Here is a 20,771-nt window from a genome sequence, read left to right as displayed (position 1 = left end):
CTTTTGATCCTTCACAGAAGGGAGAATTGGGGCTGATTGCATTTTACTTCTCTAGAAAGTGTATGTGTGTGTGTGTGTGTGTGTGTGTGTGTGTGTGTTTCTTTGGAGGTATATGTGCTAGTAGGATCACACTCTTTAGGAGTTGATGGATTTTTTGTTATTGTTAAAGCTTAAGTTTATATTGTAATAGATATAAAAGTTTAGTAACAGCTAAACTTCTTGTTTGGGCTTCCCAGGTGGCTCAGTGGTAAAGAATCTCCTGCAATGCAGGAGACACAGGTTCGATCCTTGGTCAGGAACATCCCCTGGAGAAGGGAATGGCTACCCACTCCAGTATTCTTGCCTGGGATATCCCATGGACAGAGGAATCTGGGAGGCTACAGTCCATGGGGTTGCAAGTTGGACATAAAGCGACTAAAACAAAGAAGAAACTTATTGTGTGGTCTCCTTTATGTATATTTTAAGTTTTTGTAATTTTTTTCTGAAGAAATTTCAAACTTTGCATACTTTTATGTAAGTGCATTGTGAGAAATCTCAAAAAATACTTAAGGCTGTCCTTTGCTTACAAAGTTCAGAAGCCATTAAGAGAGAAGGACAAGATAATGGTGGAGATACTTTTTAATGGCTTTGATAAAAATGTCTGAAAATGTGTATTTCTACTTGGTGGTGGCATCCTTTATGTACTAATGTGCAAAGTGGTGTACATCAGTATAAACTGTCAACTTTGGCAAGGCTTTTTGCTACTTGCTGCTTCATTTCCACCCTTGATCTCCTAATATTATAGTATGAAGCCTTTATGTTCAGGAAAATATAGCTGCAATACATACCCCTTTCATAAATACCCCTTAATATGAAAAGGAGTCAACACTTTGGCACTGTCCTTTGATAGCTCAGACGGGAAAGTGTCTGCCTGCAGTGCAAGAGGCCCGGGTTCGATCCCTGGGTTGGGAAGATCCCCTGGAGAGGAAAATGGCAACCCATTCCAGTATTCTTGCCTGGAAAATCGCATGGACAGAGGAGCCTGGTAGGCTGCAGTCCATGGGGTTGCAAAGAGTTGGACACAACTGAGCAACTTCACTTTCACTTTTTTAAAAAGTTTTTCAGCCTCTCTTCAAAAGTCTTAACTAGTGATTTCTATTATGGCCTTACTTTCAAGGATCATTTGGAGAGATGTCTAAACTTTCTGTGAATTCCATACAACTTTAACTTTTTATCCTCTCTTTTTTTGCTTATTTGGGAAAAGTGCACATTTGTGTGTGACCTTGAATGCCTGTGCATATTGGTCTAGGGTCAGAGAAGAAATAAGGACCAATTCTGCCCAAGCTCTGTTGAGCACTTACTGCTTTCAGCTGCTGTGACTGTTCCTCTTGGGCTGTTGTTACTACATGTAGCTGTAGAGGAAGGCATCTTGAGTTTGAAATGGCATAAAGTTCAAAATGGGGTATATACAGGAATTAAATTGACTCTGTTTTTCCACATTCAGGTTATGGCTTTTCTGTATCTGAGAAAAAATTAAAAACCATTTTAAAACATAGATATTTTATAGGTTCTGTAGCTTTAGTTTTCATAGTTCCCAATCATGTTGGTATTTCCTATTTGGTTCAATGTTTAGCTTTCAAATAATATTAATAACATAGTAGAAATAAATACAGGCATGTCTCATTTTATTGTGCTTTACAGATACTGTTTTTTAACAAACTGAAGGTTTGTGACAACCCTGCATTGACAAGTCTGTTGGTGCCATTTTCCCAAACAGCATTTGCTCACTTTATGTCTGCGTGTCACAGTTTGGTAGTTCTCAGAGTATTTCTAACCCTCAACTTGCAAAAAGATTAGACTTGTTAAAAGTTTGGATGATGGTTAGCATTTTTCCTCAATAAAGTATTTTTAAATTATTATATGTACATTGGGGTTTTAGACATAATGATATTGCACACTTAATAGGCCACAGATTTATGTAAACATTATATGCAGTGGGAAACCAAAAAACTCACGTGATTCGCTTTATTGAGGCAGTCTGGAACCGAACTCGCAATAATTTTGGCGTGTGTTTGTATTAAATTTCCAAACAGCAAAATGTTTGCCATATTTGTATTTTTTTTTCTTACATGACTTCATTTGAACAGTGAACTTATTTCAATAATTGAGCTTTTGTTTAACTAAAAAATGCTCAGATTAAGTAGTTCATTTGGTATGTTCTAGGGTATGTAACCAGTAAGGTCTTTTCAAAAGACTTAGGCATGCTGACTTTTTAAAATTTAAATGACAAACTATTCAAAAGTTAATGACAAAAAAAGATGAAGTTTTTAATTATTTTAATTGACTGTAGTCAAAATTTGTATCTGTTTACATGTTTTTGTTCTTTTCATTACAGGGGTAGAAAACGTTTTGTAAGTGAAGGAGATGGAGGTCGTCTTAAACCAGAGAGCTACTGAATAAAGAACTCTTGCAGTCTTAGATGTTATAAAAAATATATATATCTGAATTGTAAGAGTTGTTAGCACAGGTTTTTTTCTTTTTTTTTTAAAGCACTTGTTTTGGGTACAAGGCATGTCTGAAATTTTTAAAGGAAGTGTTTTTTTTTTCTTTTTCTTTCTTTTCTCTGTTTTTTAATTTGAGGGTGTAAAGGAGGGACAGAAAAGCAACCACTTCTTAAGTGGGATATTCTCATAAGCTACCTTTTGTAAGTGCCATGTTTATGACCTAATCATTCCAAGTTTTGCATTGATGTCTGACTGCCACTCCTTTCTTTCAAGGACAGTGTTTTTGTAGTAAAATCACTGGTTTATACAAAGCTTTATTTAGGGGGTCAAGTTAAGCTGCTAAAACCCCATGTTGGCTGCTGCTGTTGAAATACTGTGCTTTGGGAGTTAAAAAAAAAAAAAAAGTTATTTCTTTGTTTCAAAGAATTTTTTAAAAATGAGCTAGTTGTGAGACTTATTCATCTTTCCAGAAAACATATTGCTTGGTCTTAAAGACTAGACAGTTAAGTAAATGGTGGCTGGAACATCTATTTTTCTACAAAACTGGAAAAATGAACCCAGTTCTAGAAGAATGTATGACAAAATAAAACATGTGAAGCAGTGTTGATTCTTTATTTGGAGTGCATTTATTTTAGATCTTTTAAAAAATTTATTTCCCACAGCAAATTTTAAATCATATAAAAGAGCATATTTGAACCCAGTTAAACTTTGCTCCTGGCAAACTTTTAAAACAAGAGTACAGTAGTAAATAAATTATTTTAATATTATACTTGGGAAATACTTGCACACTTCCTTGTTTTTTATCTTATCTAGAACTTAATGAAATTTCTAAAAGTATATACCTTTCATCATTAAGTTCTATTACCAAGTAGTGCTTGTAGTTAGAAAAATTATTCTTCAAAGACTCAAAAGTTTTACATTTAGTCAGTGTATGAGAAAATAGTAGTTACTGATAACAGTAATCTAAGGGAAGTTCACATTTCTAACCTCTTTTGCAGAGCCTAATTACTCAGCAAGGCCTAAAGGTCCATACTAATTTAAATTGTCTATTACCAACTGTAGCAAACCAACCAAGAATTATATTCAGAATTTACAAAGGTTTTCCTAGGAATATACCCATTACAGGTCTAGCTACAGTCTTTTAGAAATAAAACTTCCAAATTTATGTTCATTTTACTTCATGGGCTCTTTCAAGTCCTTATTAATTTCCATTTTTAGGGTTTTATGTTTTGATACCTGAAGACAAAGGTGGCAAGGTAAGTCCTTAAAGTCAGTATAATTAAAAAGCTTAGTTCAGTTTTTAAAACCATGTACAGGATGACTGTAAAAGAAGTTGCATTTACTCACTGTGCCTAACTAAGAATGTTATCTAGAAAACTGATAGGAATGGTGAACAGTAATTTGTAGTTTGAACCCAGATTTTGTTTTATTTTTAACCCAAGCTTTTCAAAGTTTTAAAATTGCTTATATTCAATACAAACCAGTGTTTAAATTCACAATCCAAATGTTAGTAATCTGGTTTTTTTTATAGGGATACTATCTTTTATTAATACATACTGTTTTCAGCATACAGATGCAGACTATTTTCAGCTCTTGTTAATAGAAAGGTGTAGGGTGTTCTGTAGAAGTGCTAGTTATCATTCAGTGAGTTACTTGCCGTTGTTCAGTGAGTTATTTTCTGTTCCTTTTCTGTCATTTCCTGTTGGTGAATTGTATCCTGTGCTGCTTGCTGCATTTTCTCCAGTTTTTCCAGAGTCAGAGATTTTAATGGTAAAAGTTTGGGTTTACATAGCACCATTGTGGTTATATCTTCTACATACAACTGCCCTAAGTTTAAAAAGAAATAAAAATCAGAGTGAGATAAATACAGCTGTTTGGTAGTTTGGATTTGCAGTTTAAAAATTTAATACATTGTCATTTAAAATCTCTTGTTCTTACAGTTATCCTTGTAACATATCTTTAATATAAAAATATAAAAGCATCATTTAATACTAGGAAGTTCATGAGAAAGGTTTTGAATTTTCAACCTAAAATTATAAGTTGCCGTGGGACACAACTTCTTGTGTCAGATGTTGAATTTCAAACAAACAAAAAAAATGGAGAATACAACATACATAAAAATACTTAGGGGGACAAGATGGCAGGGTAGAAGCCCACCAGAGTCACAACTGAATGCTGACCAACCATCAATAAAAAAGACGCAAACCTACCAAAAAAGATATTCTGTTGATACATCCAAAGACATGAAGAAACCCAACAAGATGGTAGGAAGGGCACACACAATATAATCAAACCCCATACCCCCCAGGTGGGACCCACAAACTGGAGAACAATTATATTGCAGAAGTTCTCCCATAGGACTGAGTCCCACATCAGGCTCCCCAGCCTGGGGGTCTGGCATCAGGAGGAAGAGCCCCCAGAGCACTTGGCTTTGTAGTCCAGTGGGGCTTGAGTGCAGGACTGCCACAGGACTGGGGGAAACAGCAGCTCCACTCCTGGAGGACACACACGGGCGTGCGTGCACTGGGACCCAGGGCAAAAGTGCACTGACTTCATAGGACCGTGGGTCATACCTGCTGGTCTTAAGAGGCTCTTTTGGGGAGGTGTGGGGTGACTGGCTCACTGTGAGGACAAGGACACTGGTAGTGGAGACATTAGGGAACGCTCATTGGCATGAGCTCTCCTAGAGGCTGCCATTTGGCACCAAGACCTGATGCCACCCAACAGCCTGTAGGCTCCAGTGCTGGGACCCCTGAGGCCAAACAACAAAGCAGGAACATCCCCTCCCCGCCATCAGACTGCTTAAACACTTCCTGAGCCCACAGCCACCTCTGGTCACGTCCCTTGATACGGCACTACCACTGCCCGTCAGAGAACCAAGGCTGAGCTCTACCCAACAGTGTTGCCAAGCATAGGCCATTTCCACCAGGAAGCCTGCTCAAGCCTCTGGACCAGGCTCAACCACCAGCGGGTAGACTCCAGAAGCAAGAAAACTAGCATCCAGCAGCCTGGGAACTGAGTTCACAAACAGATCAGAACCTTCCCTGGGACTAGCTGGTCCCTGGACTGCTAGGTGACGAGAGTGTAAGGCTGGGTGGGACACACAGGACATCCCCTACAGAGGGTCACTTCTCCAAGGTCAAGGAACATAAATAACCTTCCATATACATAAAAAAGAAATTAAGAGAAAATGAGACAGCAGAGGAATACACTTCCTAGAGTAATAGAAATAACAAAAATACACAAATGGGACCTAATTAAACTCAAAAGCTTTTGCACAGCAAAGGAAACCATAAAACGAACAACCTATAGAATGGGAGAAAATGTTTGCAAATGATGTGACTAAAAAGTGATTAATTTTCAAAATACACCAATAGCTAATACAGCTCAATATAAAAACCCAATCAAAAAATGGGCAGATCTAAATAAACATTTCTCTCAAAAGATGGCCAAAAGACACAAGAAGCTAATTCGAGAGAAACAAAACTACAATGAGGTATCACCTCACACCAATCAGAATGGCCACCATCAAAATATCTACAAATAAAAGCTGGAGAGGGTGTGGAGAAAAGAGAACCCTCCTACACTGTTGAAAGTTGCTCAGTAGTGTCCAACTCTGCAACCCCATGGACTACACAGTCCATGGAATTCTCCAGGCCAGAATACTGTAGTGTGTAGCCTTTCCCTTCTCCAGGGGATCGTTCCAATCCAGGGATGGAACCCAGGTCTCCCACATTGCAGGCGGATTCTTTCCCAGCTGAGCCACCATGGAAGCAACTATTCAAGTGTACAGCAAATTTTATATACAAGTTATACATACATTCCCACCTACACTGTTGGTGGGAATGCAAATTTGTGCAGCCACTATGGAGGACAGTATGGAGGTTCCCTAAGGAACTAAAAATAGAGTTAACCACATGGTTCTGCAATCCCACTCCTAGGCATGTGTCTGAAGCAAACTGCAATTTGAAAAAAGAAAGGCACCCCAGTGTTCATTGCAGCACTATTTACAATAGCTAACACATGCTGCTGCTGCGTCGCTTCAGTCATGTCCGACTCTGCGACCCCATAGACAGCAGCCCACCAGGCTCCCCCGTCCCTGGGATTCACCAGGCAAGAACACTGGAGTGGGTTGCCATTTCCTTCTCTAATGAACATATGCAGGCACCCTAAATGTCCACTTACAGATGGATAAACAAGACTGTGTGTGTGGAGTATTAACATGAAGAAGACTGAAATAATGCCATTTGCAGCAACATGGATGGACCATACTAAGAGGAGGAAGTCAGACAAAGATATCATTTATATGTGGAATCTAAAAAAAAAAATATGAACTTTTAAATATAGAACAGAAACAGACCAAAAAGACATAGAAAACAAACTTAGTTACCAAAAGGAAAAGGTGGAGAAGGGATAACAGGAGTTTGGGATCAGCACACACACACCACTATATATAGAACATACAAACAAAAAGGACCTACAGGAATCTACTATATACAACCTGGAACTATAGTCAGTATTTTGTAATAACCTACGAGAAAAGAATCTGAAAAAAAACAAGGTAATTAAATATGTATGTATAACTTGTATATAAAACTTGCTATACACTTGTATAGTTGTAAACCAACTATATACTTCAATTAAATGGGAAATCAAGTACCTAGTAAGATATGGTATTAACATGAATATTCAAATTACTGAATGTTTACCTTAAACCTTCAGCTTTTGTTACATTGTTTGATACAGGTTCCTTTTCCCTCACTTTCGGACCTTAGTATTATGGTAAATTATCGTGCTATTTTTGTCACTAAATTTCTTCTTGTTATCACCAATCTTGAGAATAATAGGATTTCTACATTTAAGAAACAAACCATCATCTTACATCCTTTTACTGGGGGCAAAAAAGCAATGGATTACTCCTTTACAAACTACTCATGACAAAAGCATAGTGAAAGCGGAGAGTATCTGTGGCATCTATATAACACAAAATGGTTACAAGATGTCTAGCTATTGAGTCTGCTTTATGACACTGTTATATGTATAATATTGGAGAAGGAAATGGCAACCCACTCTAGTATTCTTGCTTGGAAAATCCCATGGACAGAGAAGCTTGGCAGGCTACAGTCCATGGGGTTGCAAGAGACTCAGACACAACTAAACGACTAAAGCAGCAAACAATAATATTCTATGACCAAAGCATCTGTGATTTAGATACCTTGTTTTGGAAGAACTTCCCGGAACATCGACTTCGTTTCTGCCATATCTGAAATGTTGGATACAGTCTCGTCCTTCAATGAGAAAACAAATATTATTCAAGAATGAATTCCCAAAGCATATTTCTTGAGAGATTTCCATTGTAGTTTAAGAAGTAAAATCACAATGTGTATAGAAAATGAACTATCCTATCCTTGCATAATTTTTCTTTTAATTACCTGTGAGTCTTTCCACTGAAACAAGGTTGAGATAGTTCATGTAAGCATGCAGACTTTGTCAACTTTTGTTCATCAGTGGTGGTGTTAACTGGAAGGCTGCATGTTCTAAATTTTTCCCCTCTTAGTGAAAATTGGTAGGGCTTAAGTTTTTCAAGCAAAGATAATTAATCATCTAGTAGGTATCTGTGTCACCCCAGTCCAGTACTCTTGCCTGGAAAATCCCATGGGCGGAGGAGCCTGGTAGGCTGCAGTCTATGGGGTCGCGAAGAGTCGGACACGACTGAGCGACTTGACTTTCACCTTTCACTTTCACGCATTGGAGAAGGAAATGGCAACCCACTCCAGTGTTCTTGCCTGGAGAATACCAGGGACGGGGGAGCCTGGTGGGCTGCCGTCTATGGGGTCACACAGAGTCGGACACAACTGAAGTGACTTAGCAGTTAGCAGGTATCTGTGTAGCTGAGGGAAAACAAAAGGATTTATGTGCAGCTGATAGCATCTCCTGAGTGGTAGATGATGATAAAAGACAAGACAGTTTGGGAGGTGGCCTATGCCAGGCTGTTAGGGAAAGGAGGCAGTACTATGCAAATACTGCCTAACATTCACACTTCTTTCAGTAGCTAACAACCGATTTCTGCTTTAATTCCTTTGCTTTAATGACAAAAAGCAACTTAAGGATCAGTTACTGGCTACACAGCTGCAATTTGTAAGGAAGCAACACACACAGGTGAAACTGGCTTCTGAATACCAGAAGTGAGGTGTGCTTTCAGTTTACTATTTTCCTCTAATACACATATATTAATACTATATGCTGAAGTGCCAGTGAATACCCTCATGTGAGTATTTTGTTATGCAGATCCCAGTGTGTATGTCATCTCTGGCTAGTGACATGTTTCCAGTGTTACATCCCAGTTTATGCCATGCTATGTATTAGTATGTTCAAGGTGTTCTGGACTGTAATTTTTAGCATAATCCCCTTCCAAATACAGAAGCTTCTCTAGACAGTCCCACCCATTTTGTGATATTTTGCCACACTGATGCAACTTACTGTATATCTTTCACAACACCACCACAGAAGAAAGATTTATTATCTATAATGTGATGATGCTGGCTTGGTGCCTGCCTTTACCACCCACTGCAAATTAGTTATAATAAAGTGAAGCTGCTGCTGGTCTTATTCCCATTACCACTATTTTGACATTCCTAATAAAAGTTTCCTACTCTCCATCCACCAAGCCTTTTCCCCTTCTTGTTCAAATTTCTATTCTGAAAGATCTAAAGTTCCTGAGAAAGCTTTATCTGCTTTCCAGAACGGTCATCAAAACTTACCCCTATTCTGCTCTGTCTGGGAAGGAAGATGAAGTAGGGAATGGACCAGGAATAAAGCAATGCATCACACTACCTAGAATCTGAGATAAATGCAATTTACTCAATGCACGGCTGCTTCTCCTTCTGACACATTCTTTCCTTCCTGTTACTTAGGCCTGCCAGTGGTAACGAGTGATCATTTCTTTTTCCAGGTTATGTTGAAGGGCAAAAACATTGCAGATCTCTGAATAGCATGAATATAAGAAACACTTTACCTCTCAAAGGTAGAACAACGAAAATATTCCTTAAGCCTTTATTTGGTGCAAATCTGACATGATATGCTACTGAAAGGGAGGACAGACATTATAAATGTTGACAAATGTGAAGGAGTGCATAGCATCTAAGAATTTTTATATTACCAATTTTTTTAATCACCAAAATGCTAAAATGGTGGATGAACAAATACTTAAATCTTAGCTGATTTAAATAGCAACTCTAGATACTCATAATTTAATCACTATCTTTTGCTTTCTCTTCTCTATACCCAAAATCTAGCTTGAAGAAAACAATGAAGCTTGGTGCTCTATGAAACCTTAGTTCTCTGATTAAGCTGCCATTGTTACTGGAAAGGGTGTGGAGCTAAAGGCCCGGTAGGGAGTGGGTTGGACCCGGTGTAAGGAAGATCAGTGCCGTCACTTGCCTGGGTGGAGTGTCTACTTTGCTGGGGCTGATTCTTGTTCCGAGGTTCCCCTAGGCATTGGCAGGACAGAAACAGGAAGGGAAGGGCTAAAATAAGCAAGGTATTGGTTGGTTGGCTGGCACTGCCAAGCCTACCGTGTCTTGATAATCAACTGCCCAGGGAGCCCAGAGTAGGAAGGAGCATTTTTATCCTTCCCCAGGTGGCCTGCTAATAGCCAAACATGGGTGTTTTGCCTGGTGTAATGCACCCTATGGAGTGTGGCTACCCTTCAGGGTACTTTCTAATTGGTAAGGTAAGACGTGTGTAATACCAGGGACAGATAGGCCCAAGAAGGAAACATACCAGCTATGGATAAAATTCATGTATGTTATACAAGTGTCACATCATTCAATTCAATAAATATGTGAGTGTCCACCACATGCCAGGAACCATTCATTAGTGAATAAAAGAGGAAAAAAACCTTTGCTCTTTTGGAGCTTACGGTGTAGTGTATAGGGAGAAAAACAAATAACAATGCTATTAGAAGGTAGTGTTACAGAAACTAAAATAGTTTAAGGGGATTTAGGAGTGCTGGGGGTTGTGGTGGTTATACTTTAAATAGGAAAATCATTATGGCCTCATAAAGTGAAAATCATTGTGGTCTTATTTTAGGGCGTGTGTGTTATGTTTTTTGAGATTGCAAAAAAATCAAAATGCCTGATAGTATCCACAGTTAGGGAACATATAGGGAAATGGGCACTCCCTATTGGTGAGCAGGTTTGTCAGTACAGCATTTTTAGAGGGATAATTTGTAGTATCCTTAAATATTTTATAGTATCTACTACGAAAACCAAATATGTATATTTTCTTTGACCCAAACATTCTACTACTAGTAGTGATCCCTAAAGAAACAAAGCATGAGTATGTAAAGATAAAAGCGTTCAGTTTAGCCGCTCAGTCACGTCTGACTCTTTGTGACCCTGTGGACTACAGCACACGAGGCTTCCCTGTCCATCACCAACTCCCAGAGTTTGCTCAAACTCATGTCCATTGAGTCGGTGATGCCATCCAACCATCTTATCCTCTGTCGTCCTCTTCTCCTCCTGCCTTCAATCTTTCCCAGCATCAGGGTCTTTTCAAATGAGTCAGTTCTTCACATCAGGTGGCCAAAGGACTGGAGTTACAGCTTCAGCATCAGTCCTTCCAATGAATATTCAGCACTGATTTCCTTTAGGATGGACTGGTTGGATCTCCTTGCTGTCCAAGGACTCTCAAGAGTCTTCTCCAACACCACAGTTCAAAAGCATCAATTCTTCGGCACTCAGCTTTCTTTATAGTCCAACTCTCACATCCATACATGACTACTGGACAAACCATAGCTTTGACTAGACAGACTTTGTTGGCAAAGTAATGTCTCTGCTTTTTAATATGCTGTCTAGGTTGGTCATAACTTTTCTTCCAAGAAGCAAGCGTATTTTAATTTCATGGCTTCAGTCACCATCTGCAGTGATTTTGGAGCCCCCAAAATAAAGTCTGTCACTGTTTCCATTGTTTCCCCATCTATTTCCCATGAAGTGATGGGACCAGATGCCATGACCTTAGTTTTCTGAATGTTGAGCTTTAAGCCAACTTTTTCACTCTCTCCTTTCAATAAGAGGTTCTTTAGTTCTTTGCTTTCTGCCATAAGTGTGCTGTTATCTGCATATCTGAGGTTATTGATATTTCTCCCGGCAATCTTGATTCCAGCTTGTGCTTCATCCAGTCCAGCATTTCTCATGATGTACTCTGCATATAAATAAGCAGGGTGACAATATACAGCCTTGACATACTCCTTTCTCGATTTGGAACCAGTCTGTTGTTCCATGTCCAGTTCTAACTGTTGCTTCTTGACCTGCATACAGATTTCTCAGGAGGCAGGTAAGGTGGTCTGGTATTTCCATCTCTTTAAGAATTTTCCACAGTTTGTTGTGATCCACACAGTCAAAGGCTTTGGCATAGTCCATAAAGCAGAAATAGATGTTTTTCTGGAACTCTCTTGCTCTTTTGATGATCCAACGGATGTTGGCAATTTGATCTCTGGCTCCTCTGCCTTTTCTAAATCCAGCTTGAACATCTGGAAGTTCACAGTTCACATACTGTTGAAGCCTGGCTTGGAGAATTTTGAGCATTACTTTGTTAGCATGTGAGATGAGTGCAATTGTGCAGTAGTTTGAGCATTCTTTGGCATTGCCTTTCTTTGGGATTGGAATGAAAATTGACCTTTTCCAGTCCTGTGGTCACTGCTGAGTTTTCCAAATTTGCTGGCATATTGAGTGCAGCTGTTTCACAGCATCATCTTTTAGGACTTGAAATAGCTCAGCTGGAATTCCATCACCTCCACCAGCTTTGTTTCTAGTGATGCTTCCTAAGGCCCACTTGACTTCACATTCCAGGATGTCTGGCTCTAGGTGAGTTATCACACCATCGTGATAATCTGGGTCATGAAGACCTTTTCTGTATAGTTCTGTGTATTCTTGCCACCTCTTCTTAATATCTTCTGCTTCTGTTAGGTCCATATCATTTCTGTCCTTTATTGTGCCCAACTTTGCATGAAACGTTCCCTTGGTATCTCTAATTTTCTTGAAGAGATCTCTAGACTTTCCCATTCTATTATTTTCCTCTATTTCTTTGCATAAAAGAGTATGAATGTTCATTAGGACACTGCGTTCAGGCATATGTCATAGGTCAAATAAATTATGGAAAAACCATACAATGGAGTACTCTGACAGATTTCAAAATGATACAGACTGTCAAGGCATGTTTTTTAAACAAAACATTAAATTGCAAAAGTTAAAATTCCTACACTAACAGAATGCAAACTTTTAATGCTGAGAGAATACAGTGTCACTCAATTTTTGAAGTTTTTGGTCCGGGTAATTAGAAAAGAATCTGTTGTTTCCTTCTCCCCCAGTTTCTTCACTTTGTAATTTTCCCCACAAATAATGATTTTGATGGATAATACATTTCAAATCATGATAAAAGAAGCAAACCTGTTGTAGCCATTTGAGCTAGATGTCTAAAATTAATGCAGAACTCAGAGGGAAACCAAATCTTTGTCATGAAAAATTTTACTAAGTTGTTTTACTAAGTTGAGTGAAAATCGAAAGGCACTTAGGTCTAGGCAATGGCACCCCAGTCCAGTACTCTTGCCTGGAAAATCCCATGGACGGAGGAGCCTGGTAGGCTGCAGTCCATGGGGTCGCCAGGAGTCAGACATGACTGAGCGACTTCACTTTCACTTTTCACTTTCATGCACTGGAGAAGGAAATGGCAACCCACTCCAGTCTTCTTGCTTGGAGAATTCCAGGGACGGGGGAGCCTGGTGGGCTGCTGTCTATGGGGTCGCACAGTCGGACACGACTGAAGCGACTTAGCAGCAGCAGCAGCAGCAGTAGGTCTAGGCAGGATTAGTTAAGTCAATTATACACATATTGATAGCATAAATTAGTCACAGAACTTGAAGAAGTTAAAAATCTCTAGAGTGATTTAGTCTGAGGACCAACCTAGATTTACTATTACAACCAAACTAAATTGTGGGAGTAGGACTGGACAAGAGTACTAGAGTGTCCTTTTGAAACTTAAGAATGTATATTTGTGGTCCTCAAATTTTATCCTTGCATAACCCCCAAAGAGATTTTGAAAAACTAGCAGAAAAATTAGGTACTCTTTTACACATTTCCAGGTAGACATATAAACTGTTATCGTAAGTTTAAACTTATGATAAGTTGCAAAGGACAAAATTTTCAGCATATTTACCCCTATGTCCATAGCAGCACTATTCACAATAGCCAAGACATGGAAACAATCTAAATGACCATCAACAGATGAACGGATAAAGAAGTTGTGGTATGTGTACATAATAGACAACTACTCAGTCATAAAAAAGGATGAAATAATGTTATCTGCATCAACATGAGCACAACTAGAGATGATCATACTAAGTGAAGTCAGAAAGAGAAAGACAAGTACCATATGATATCACTTATATGTGGAATTTAAAGTATGACACAAATGAACTTATTTATGAAACAGACACACACACAGAACACACCTGTGCTTGCCAGGGGGAGTGGGATGGGGGAGGACAGACTGGGAGTTTGGGGTTACCAGATGCAAACTATTACATAAAGAATGGATAAACAACAAGGTCCTACTGTGTAGCACAGGGAACTATATTCAGTGTCCTGTGATAAACCAAAATGGAAAAGAAGATGAAAAAGAATGTATATACATATATAAGTGAGTCACTTTGCTGTACGGCAGAAATTAACACAACACTGTAAATCAACTATACTTCAATAAAATAAATTTTGAAAAAGATTGGAGTAGGAAAGTATGCTCTATTTGATGACAAGGAAATTATTCCTTTAGAGTGGAAAATAAATGTAAAATTAAGAAGTTTTAGATCCTATGTACCTAGCCTATCCAGATTTTTTTCTTTCAACAACATACTAATTGTCTATAATGTACCAATCACAGCTAAACATGGGAGATACAGTAGATAAGAACCTGTTCTTCTCCTTGAGGAATCTGGAGGAGGTGAGATCGGGGAAGAGACATGTAAATAAACAATTACAATTCAATGCAACATACTTTAATAAAAGCATATCTATTGTGCTTTAAGAAACCAAAACCATGAATAACTTGGCTCTGTACAGGTGAAAGTGGTGATCTCTCAGGAATAATTATTACACATGACGTTGGAACTAGTTCCAGGATGCATGGGGATTTACTATCCAAAGAAGTGGCTGTGTAGCAAAGGGAGGGTGTTCCAGATAAAGTGAATAATGTGCTCAAAGAAAGAAGCATTTGAAAAAAAAAGCTTGGAGGAATGGCTAGATTACAATGTATATACAGTGCACATATCATGGTAGGGTCAACCAGGTGGAGGCCAGTTCATGTTCAGCCTTGAATGGCATGCCTTGGAGTTTGAACTTTATAAACAGGAGGGAGCTACTGGATGGCTTTGAGTAGAAATACGACATATGATTTTTTTTTTTTTTTTTTTTGAGACACACATTCTAGATAAAAAGGAAAAACAGAAGAGAGACTAGAGGCAAGACGATTAGTAAGGAAGCTATTGTTTAGGTAGGATGATGAGGATATGAACAAAATCAGCAATACTGATCAGTATGAGGAGAAGATACTTGAGGTATTCAAAGATATAAGAAGTTGAGATTCAAGGAGGGAGGTGGGAGGGGGATTCAGGATGGGGAACACGTGTACACCCATGGTGGATTCATGTTGATGTATGGCAAAACCAATACAGTATTGTAAGGTAATTAGCCTCCAATTAAAATAAATAAATTTATATTTAAAAAATAAAACAATTAAAGAACAAAAAGAAGTTGAGATTCAAGTCTCCTCTGCCATTCCCCAATACCACTTTGGGTGATAAGAAAATGATCAAGGATGACTGAGATTTTAAGCTAACATGCCTGAGTAGATGGTGCAGGTATCAATTCAAGTTGAGGACAGATAAGAGGGACAAGCTAGGAGGGAAGGGTAAAGACTATGAATTAGGTTCTAACCCAATGAGTTTGGAAGGTAAAAAAGACGGGAGGCCTAGACAGGCGGCTGCACAGTAGTATAAGCTATGGAGTGGATATAATGACCTAACAAGGATACGGAAAGATGGTAAATAGTGGTAGGGTGGTGGTAAAAAGAGATAAAGACAGTGTAGCAGTTTAGAGAAGGGTCTGGAGTCAAATTAGTCATTTAAACAAATTATTTAATTTTCTAAACTTCGGTTTTATCTCTAAAATACAGTTTACAATAGCACTGACTTTAGATGCCTTATTAAATGACATAATTCACACAAAGCCATTAACCAGCCCTAGCACACAGGAAGAGCTCAGTGTCTGAATGCTTACTGCAGGTTGTTGATGGGGATGGGAGGAACGGTAGGAATAAAAACGAAAAAATCTGTCTTTTGTCTGATGCAAGACTTGTGTGGTTGACTGATAGATAAATTTTCAAACACATATTAGACTTCTGAATGTAAACCAGCATGAGACAAACGTGAGAGGGAGCCCCCAAATAAGGTGTTTTTCAGCAGATACAAAGTAGTAATGTTCTCTCTCACTCAAGTGATTGACCACGTGCTGGCAGAGTGCTTAACTTGGATTGATAATGTTCAAGTGGCGATGCCAAATAACATTATATGTCATGTAGTTGGAAACTACAGTAGATTCTACTCTGTTTTGCTATCTGGCATCTGCTAGTAGAAAAATGTTGCAACATGTTCAGTTTGGCTAATTAACCCAGACTCATGTGAATAATATGTGCAGAGTCTACCTTCTGGAACGTGCCTAGGCCTAAGAACAGGAACTGCTCTTCGTGAGTGAACTTGGATGATGCCATTGGTTATGTTACTCTCCAGTAGCAGACACTACTGTTAAGTTAGCAGAAAATGACATGTCCTACTCATGCAAAATGCCTTTTACTAATAATTTTTGCTTTTTCAAAATCCAGTACTAAAAGTGATCCTAAAAACATTAGCTATTAACGCTTTAAAAAAGGGTTAAGCCTTTTTTAAAAAAAGGTATCTTTTATATTCTCAGCATCAGAGATATGTAGTTACTTCAATAGAATGCAAAGAAAGGGAAATAAAGAATTGTTTGATACTTTACTCAGTGTTTCTGAAAGCCTGACCCTTGGATCACCTTATCAAAATCCCCTGGATGATTATTAACAATACAGATTTTTCTGGAGCCTTCCCCAGATTCACTGAATTAGAATCTCTAATTTTTAAGTTCCCCACATTAAAGTTGGAGAACCACTGTCTTAGATTCATTCATTCAATAAATAAATATTTAATGCCAACAATATATTCAGATTGCACTGCTTTAGAAGTTACCAATAATAACTATCATACACTGTCTATACACCATGTGCTACACAATATGCTGATGCATTTTATGTGTGTTTGACTCACTCTGTTCAACAAGCCTGAGGTTTTACACTTCTATGTAATAGATGATAAACAGAATGAGTAAACTGTTCAAAGTCATCAGCTAATGAATATCCCTGTTCCTGAAACCCAGGTCTGATTCTAAAATCTGTGGTCTTAATTAGTATATTATTTAGCTTTACTTGAATCTAGAATACAAAAAAAGTGATTGATGGAGTGCATTACTTAAATTCCAATGCGAAGACTAAAAATATTCTGTATCAATCTAAGAGTATCTGCCCTCTCAGAGAATTTTCTTCCTTCTGCTTATCTTTCATGATCAACTGTAAGTCTAGGATAGGAGGAGTACAAAAGCTTGGCTGTCCTGGGAGTTTTCCTCTTGTGATCATGAATTAAATTCTACAGACATCTGTATATCCACTGAACACAGAATGTTCTTTGTGTACTCAGTGCTAAGTATAATCTTGATTTTGCAATTTTTAATAGGCTCTGATGAATGCTACCAACAAGCCATCACAAAAACACCAGGACCAATTAAGACTTGCAGGAGAATTTCAGGGAGAAAAATAATACTGCAGAAATTGGAATGCAGCCATATGGCCAGTACTTGCCTCAGTATCTGCTTTGATAACATCAAGATTCATCTGTATTTGAATTGCAAGGCCCACACACCTTTCATCAACAGTCTTTGGGGTGCCAGGAGATGAAACTCATGAAACTATGCTGACATCAGTACACTCTGCTGTAGATGACATTGCATCAGCTCCAAGTGAAGGCAAAGTAGCAGCAACAATTTATCAAAAGGTAGACAGTCTATGTTGCCAGTGCAGGGTACTAACACACTCTACATTGGATGGCATCACTGACTCGACAGACATGAGTTTGAGCGAGCTCCAGGAGTTGGTGATGGACAGGGAAGCTTGGTGTGCTGCAGTCCATAGGGTTGCAAACAGTTGTACACAACTGAGCGACTGAACTGAACTGAGACAGTCTATGCTGCCAGTGCATGGTACTAATACAGTCTCCATAGACAAGAGGATTAAATGCTAAACTGTTCTTTGTAGGACATGATAGAAAGTGGTATGCTGAGAACTGGCATGGATTTAATGAGCAGCTCATGGTATGGGTAAGAGTAGCTGCATTTGGGAAGATTTAATCATGACTGGTGGAGAAGGCAATGGCAACCCACTCTAGTACTCTTGCCTGGAAAATCCCATGGATGGAGGAGCCTGATAGGCTGCAGTCCATGGGGTCGCTAGGAGTCGGACATGACTGAGTGACTTCACTTTCACACATTGGAGAAGGAAATGGCAACCCACTCCAGTATTCTTTCCTGGAGAATCCCAGGGATGGGGGAGCCTGGCAGGGTGCCATCTATGGGGTCGCACAGAGTCAGACACGACTGAAGCGACTTAGCAGCAGCAGCAATCATGATTGGAAAAGGATGAAAACTTTTAGTTTTCTTACTTTGAAGTAGTCTGGCAAAACCATTAAATTGGATATAAGCACGCCTCCAGACCAACTTCTGATGTACGGGAAATAAGAAAAAGGAGACGGTCAAAAAGACCCCTGGCCTGAATTTTTCAAAATGACAATGTTACATGTGAAGAAAAAATGGGGTGACTGTTCTAGATTAAGGGTAAATAGTTATAATACTGAAATACAGTACATAAACCATGACTGGATCTTGAGTTTTGTTTTTTTGCGAGGAGGAGAAGGTATAGAAGACATTTTTGGGTCAAATGGGAAAACATATGTACATACAGACTGGATTCTAAAGACTATAGAATTGTTAACTTCCTTAATTGTGATAATAATATTATGTTTTCCAGGAGAACTTTAGAATTCTTAGGAAATACATGTTGGGAATTTTAGAGATGTCTACTTAACAACAGGCATCTGCAACCTATTTCCAAATGTCTCAATGACAAAAAGTGTGCGAGAAGAAATGAAATAAATATGGCACAATGTTAACAACTGTTGGATCTAGGTGATAGGTATATGAATGTTTGTTGCATTCTTTAAACTTTTAATGTATGAATATTTCTTTGATAAAATATTGGGGGAAGAAATTGTGTTGAGTAGCAGGAACTATGCTCAAATTCTGATAAACCGAAATTCCCTAAAACTGAAGTTGCTGGCAAGCATACTGGGCATCCAGGAGACACCCAATATTCAATCTTTCAGTATTTATCAAAATAATGTGTAGGGTAAAATAATAGGCTGATAAATCTGATACAAACCATTCTATTTAGGAGTAAACTGGGCTTTCCAGATGGCACTGGTGGGCTAATGCAGGACATCTGAGTCTGATCCCTAGGTTGGGAAGATCCCCTGGAGGAGGGCATGGCAATCCACTCCAGTATTTTTGCCTGGACAGAAGAGCCTGGCCGGCTATAGTTCATACAGTCACAAAGAATTGGACACAATTGAAGCAACTTAGCACACATGCAAGGCAGAGAAGCTAAGAACACAAGCAGCTGTTATATAAAACAATGGTTGTCATAAAAGAGGTTCAGAAAAATGCTAGGTAAGCTCAGAGGAAATTACTTCCTGCTGGGGAAAATCTGGACACAAATCTCCAAGGTTACTAGGACATGGATACAGAATCACAAAACGTTGGTGCTTCAGTGATTAATCTTGTTAGAAACAAGAAAAGTCCATTTTGGCTAGAGAATGAATACTAAGAATATAAAAAGAAATTCAGCAAAGAATGTAGGTGTGCACCCTTGTTGTGGACTAGCGTGGATATAAACCATTTTCAGTTTACCTGAAAGTTCTCCTGATCCTTTTTCCCCGCAGCTTTAGGTATCCAAGCCGGTATTACGAAGATGACTGACAGGTGTTGACTCAAACCTACAGAAGGAACTATATGAGATAAATGTGAGACACTTGTGGTAAAGAGTCATGTAAAACTAACACGAAACGAATATTCACAAACATTGAATTGTTTAATACACCGTTGACTTGCAGGATTAGAACAGTATACTTTCTTTCAGAATGGCAGTCAGTGCTTACAAACTCTCACCAGAGAAACAAAGGGAGAAAATTCAGAATCTGAAGACAGGAAGTGGGGAAATAAGACTTAGAGGTGTTGCCGCGGTGGTGGGTAACCATCTTTTTCCTTCGTAGCTGGGAACGTAAAACGATTTCCTCAAGTTCCAGAATTCTCCATCCTCAAAGGTCAGGGGGTGAAAGTACTTAACAGAATTTGCGGGGGCGTGGTCAGGAGCTGCACTTTGCTAGAGTTAGGGGCTCCGCCCGGCGGCCCGCACCCAGGCCCCTCCCGTCTCGACTTGCTGCAGCTAGGCGAGGGGAGCCGGTTGAGCGGCCTCGCCCCACAGGGAGCCTCAAAGGGGCGGAGGGAGGGAGGGCTGCCGCCTGGCCAGCCCGGAAAGAAAACCTTCTTCCAGCGGAAGCTACTCTGAGCCTTGCTCTCCTCCGGGACTCTCGGTCTCCCAGGGCCCTGGGGCCCGCTCGGATCTGACCCACGGTTCGGAACCAAGGGACACTCACCTCACTTCTCGACTCCTGTCAGAATGGGTACTCCCTGGGGCAAGGGGGGCGCAAGCTATTCCCATCCTTCTGCCATGACCCTATTCAGAAGTGTCAAATGCAACTTTCGGGCAGAACAGGGATTTTCGGAGCTCTAAACTCCTGTCCACCTAGGTAAGTGACCAGACGTCCCAGCAAAATAAGGGACGGGAAACCTGCTGTCTCTAATCCCGCAAACGGGAAGGTAGTCCGGAATAGGAATTAACTTGTTTTACATGGGATGTCTGGTCACCTTTGGTCCTTTTTTGGGCCTACTTACAGATGCTTCTCTTCCCTGACTGCTCGACTGTTGCCCAGGGCAACTGTGAGTCTGGGCGAAGGGAAAACTACGTCACACAGGAGACGGGAGGCCAGGAAACTCC

General features: G+C 39.4%; 3 protein-coding genes across 6 annotated transcripts in view; 2 read left to right on the top strand and 1 right to left on the bottom strand.

Annotated features, from left to right (window-relative positions):
- Positions 1–3,097, top strand: part of PDCD4 (programmed cell death 4) — a 26,689-nt gene extending 23,592 nt beyond the window's left edge. The window contains exon 12 of one of the 2 annotated variants that reach the window (XM_027528785.1): positions 2,375–3,097. In XM_027528785.1, the coding sequence (XP_027384586.1) occupies positions 2,375–2,435 (61 nt within the window). In that variant the 3' untranslated portion in view covers positions 2,436–3,097. The remainder of the gene's footprint in view (positions 1–2,374) is intronic. The other variant, XM_027528786.1, reaches the window with a different exon arrangement.
- Positions 2,516–20,771, bottom strand: BBIP1 (BBSome interacting protein 1). Of its 3 annotated transcripts, none has more exons than XM_027528789.1 (4): positions 20,669–20,771; positions 19,625–19,722; positions 7,699–7,771; positions 2,516–4,310 (listed from the first exon to the last, which is right to left on the bottom strand). In XM_027528789.1, the coding sequence occupies exons 3-4, from the start codon at positions 7,742–7,744 to the stop codon at positions 4,147–4,149; spliced, it is 210 nt and encodes a 69-aa protein (XP_027384590.1). In that variant the 5' UTR covers positions 7,745–7,771; positions 19,625–19,722; positions 20,669–20,771; the 3' UTR covers positions 2,516–4,146. The 3 variants fall into 3 exon arrangements, with proteins under 3 accessions (XP_027384590.1, XP_027384589.1, XP_027384588.1); XM_027528788.1 differs by lacking the exon at positions 20,669–20,771 and adding an exon at positions 20,371–20,460 and having other exon boundaries at positions 2,576–4,310; XM_027528787.1 differs by lacking the exon at positions 20,669–20,771 and adding an exon at positions 19,883–20,177 and having other exon boundaries at positions 2,576–4,310.
- SHOC2 (SHOC2, leucine rich repeat scaffold protein) overlaps positions 20,271–20,771 on the top strand; it is an 88,697-nt gene continuing 88,196 nt past the window's right edge. The window contains exon 1 of the mRNA XM_027528782.1: positions 20,271–20,523. The gene's annotated coding sequence lies outside the window, so the exon portion shown is untranslated. The remainder of the gene's footprint in view (positions 20,524–20,771) is intronic.

Source organism: Bos indicus x Bos taurus, chromosome 26, assembly GCF_003369695.1.
Source record: "Bos indicus x Bos taurus breed Angus x Brahman F1 hybrid chromosome 26, Bos_hybrid_MaternalHap_v2.0, whole genome shotgun sequence".
Taxonomy (NCBI): domain Eukaryota; kingdom Metazoa; phylum Chordata; class Mammalia; order Artiodactyla; family Bovidae; genus Bos; species Bos indicus x Bos taurus.
This window is presented reverse-complemented; position numbering and strand designations above follow the sequence as displayed.

Bases quoted from the DNA above. Each gene is read 5' to 3' on its own strand.
- BBIP1 (XM_027528789.1), bottom strand. From the start codon at position 7,744: ATGGCAGAAACGAAGTCGATGTTCCGGGAAGTTCTTCCAAAACAAG. The intron at 4,311-7,698 runs GTATCTAAATCA...TTTTAAACTTAG, and splicing joins GGAAGTTCTTCCAAAACAAG to GGCAGTTGTATGTAGAAGAT.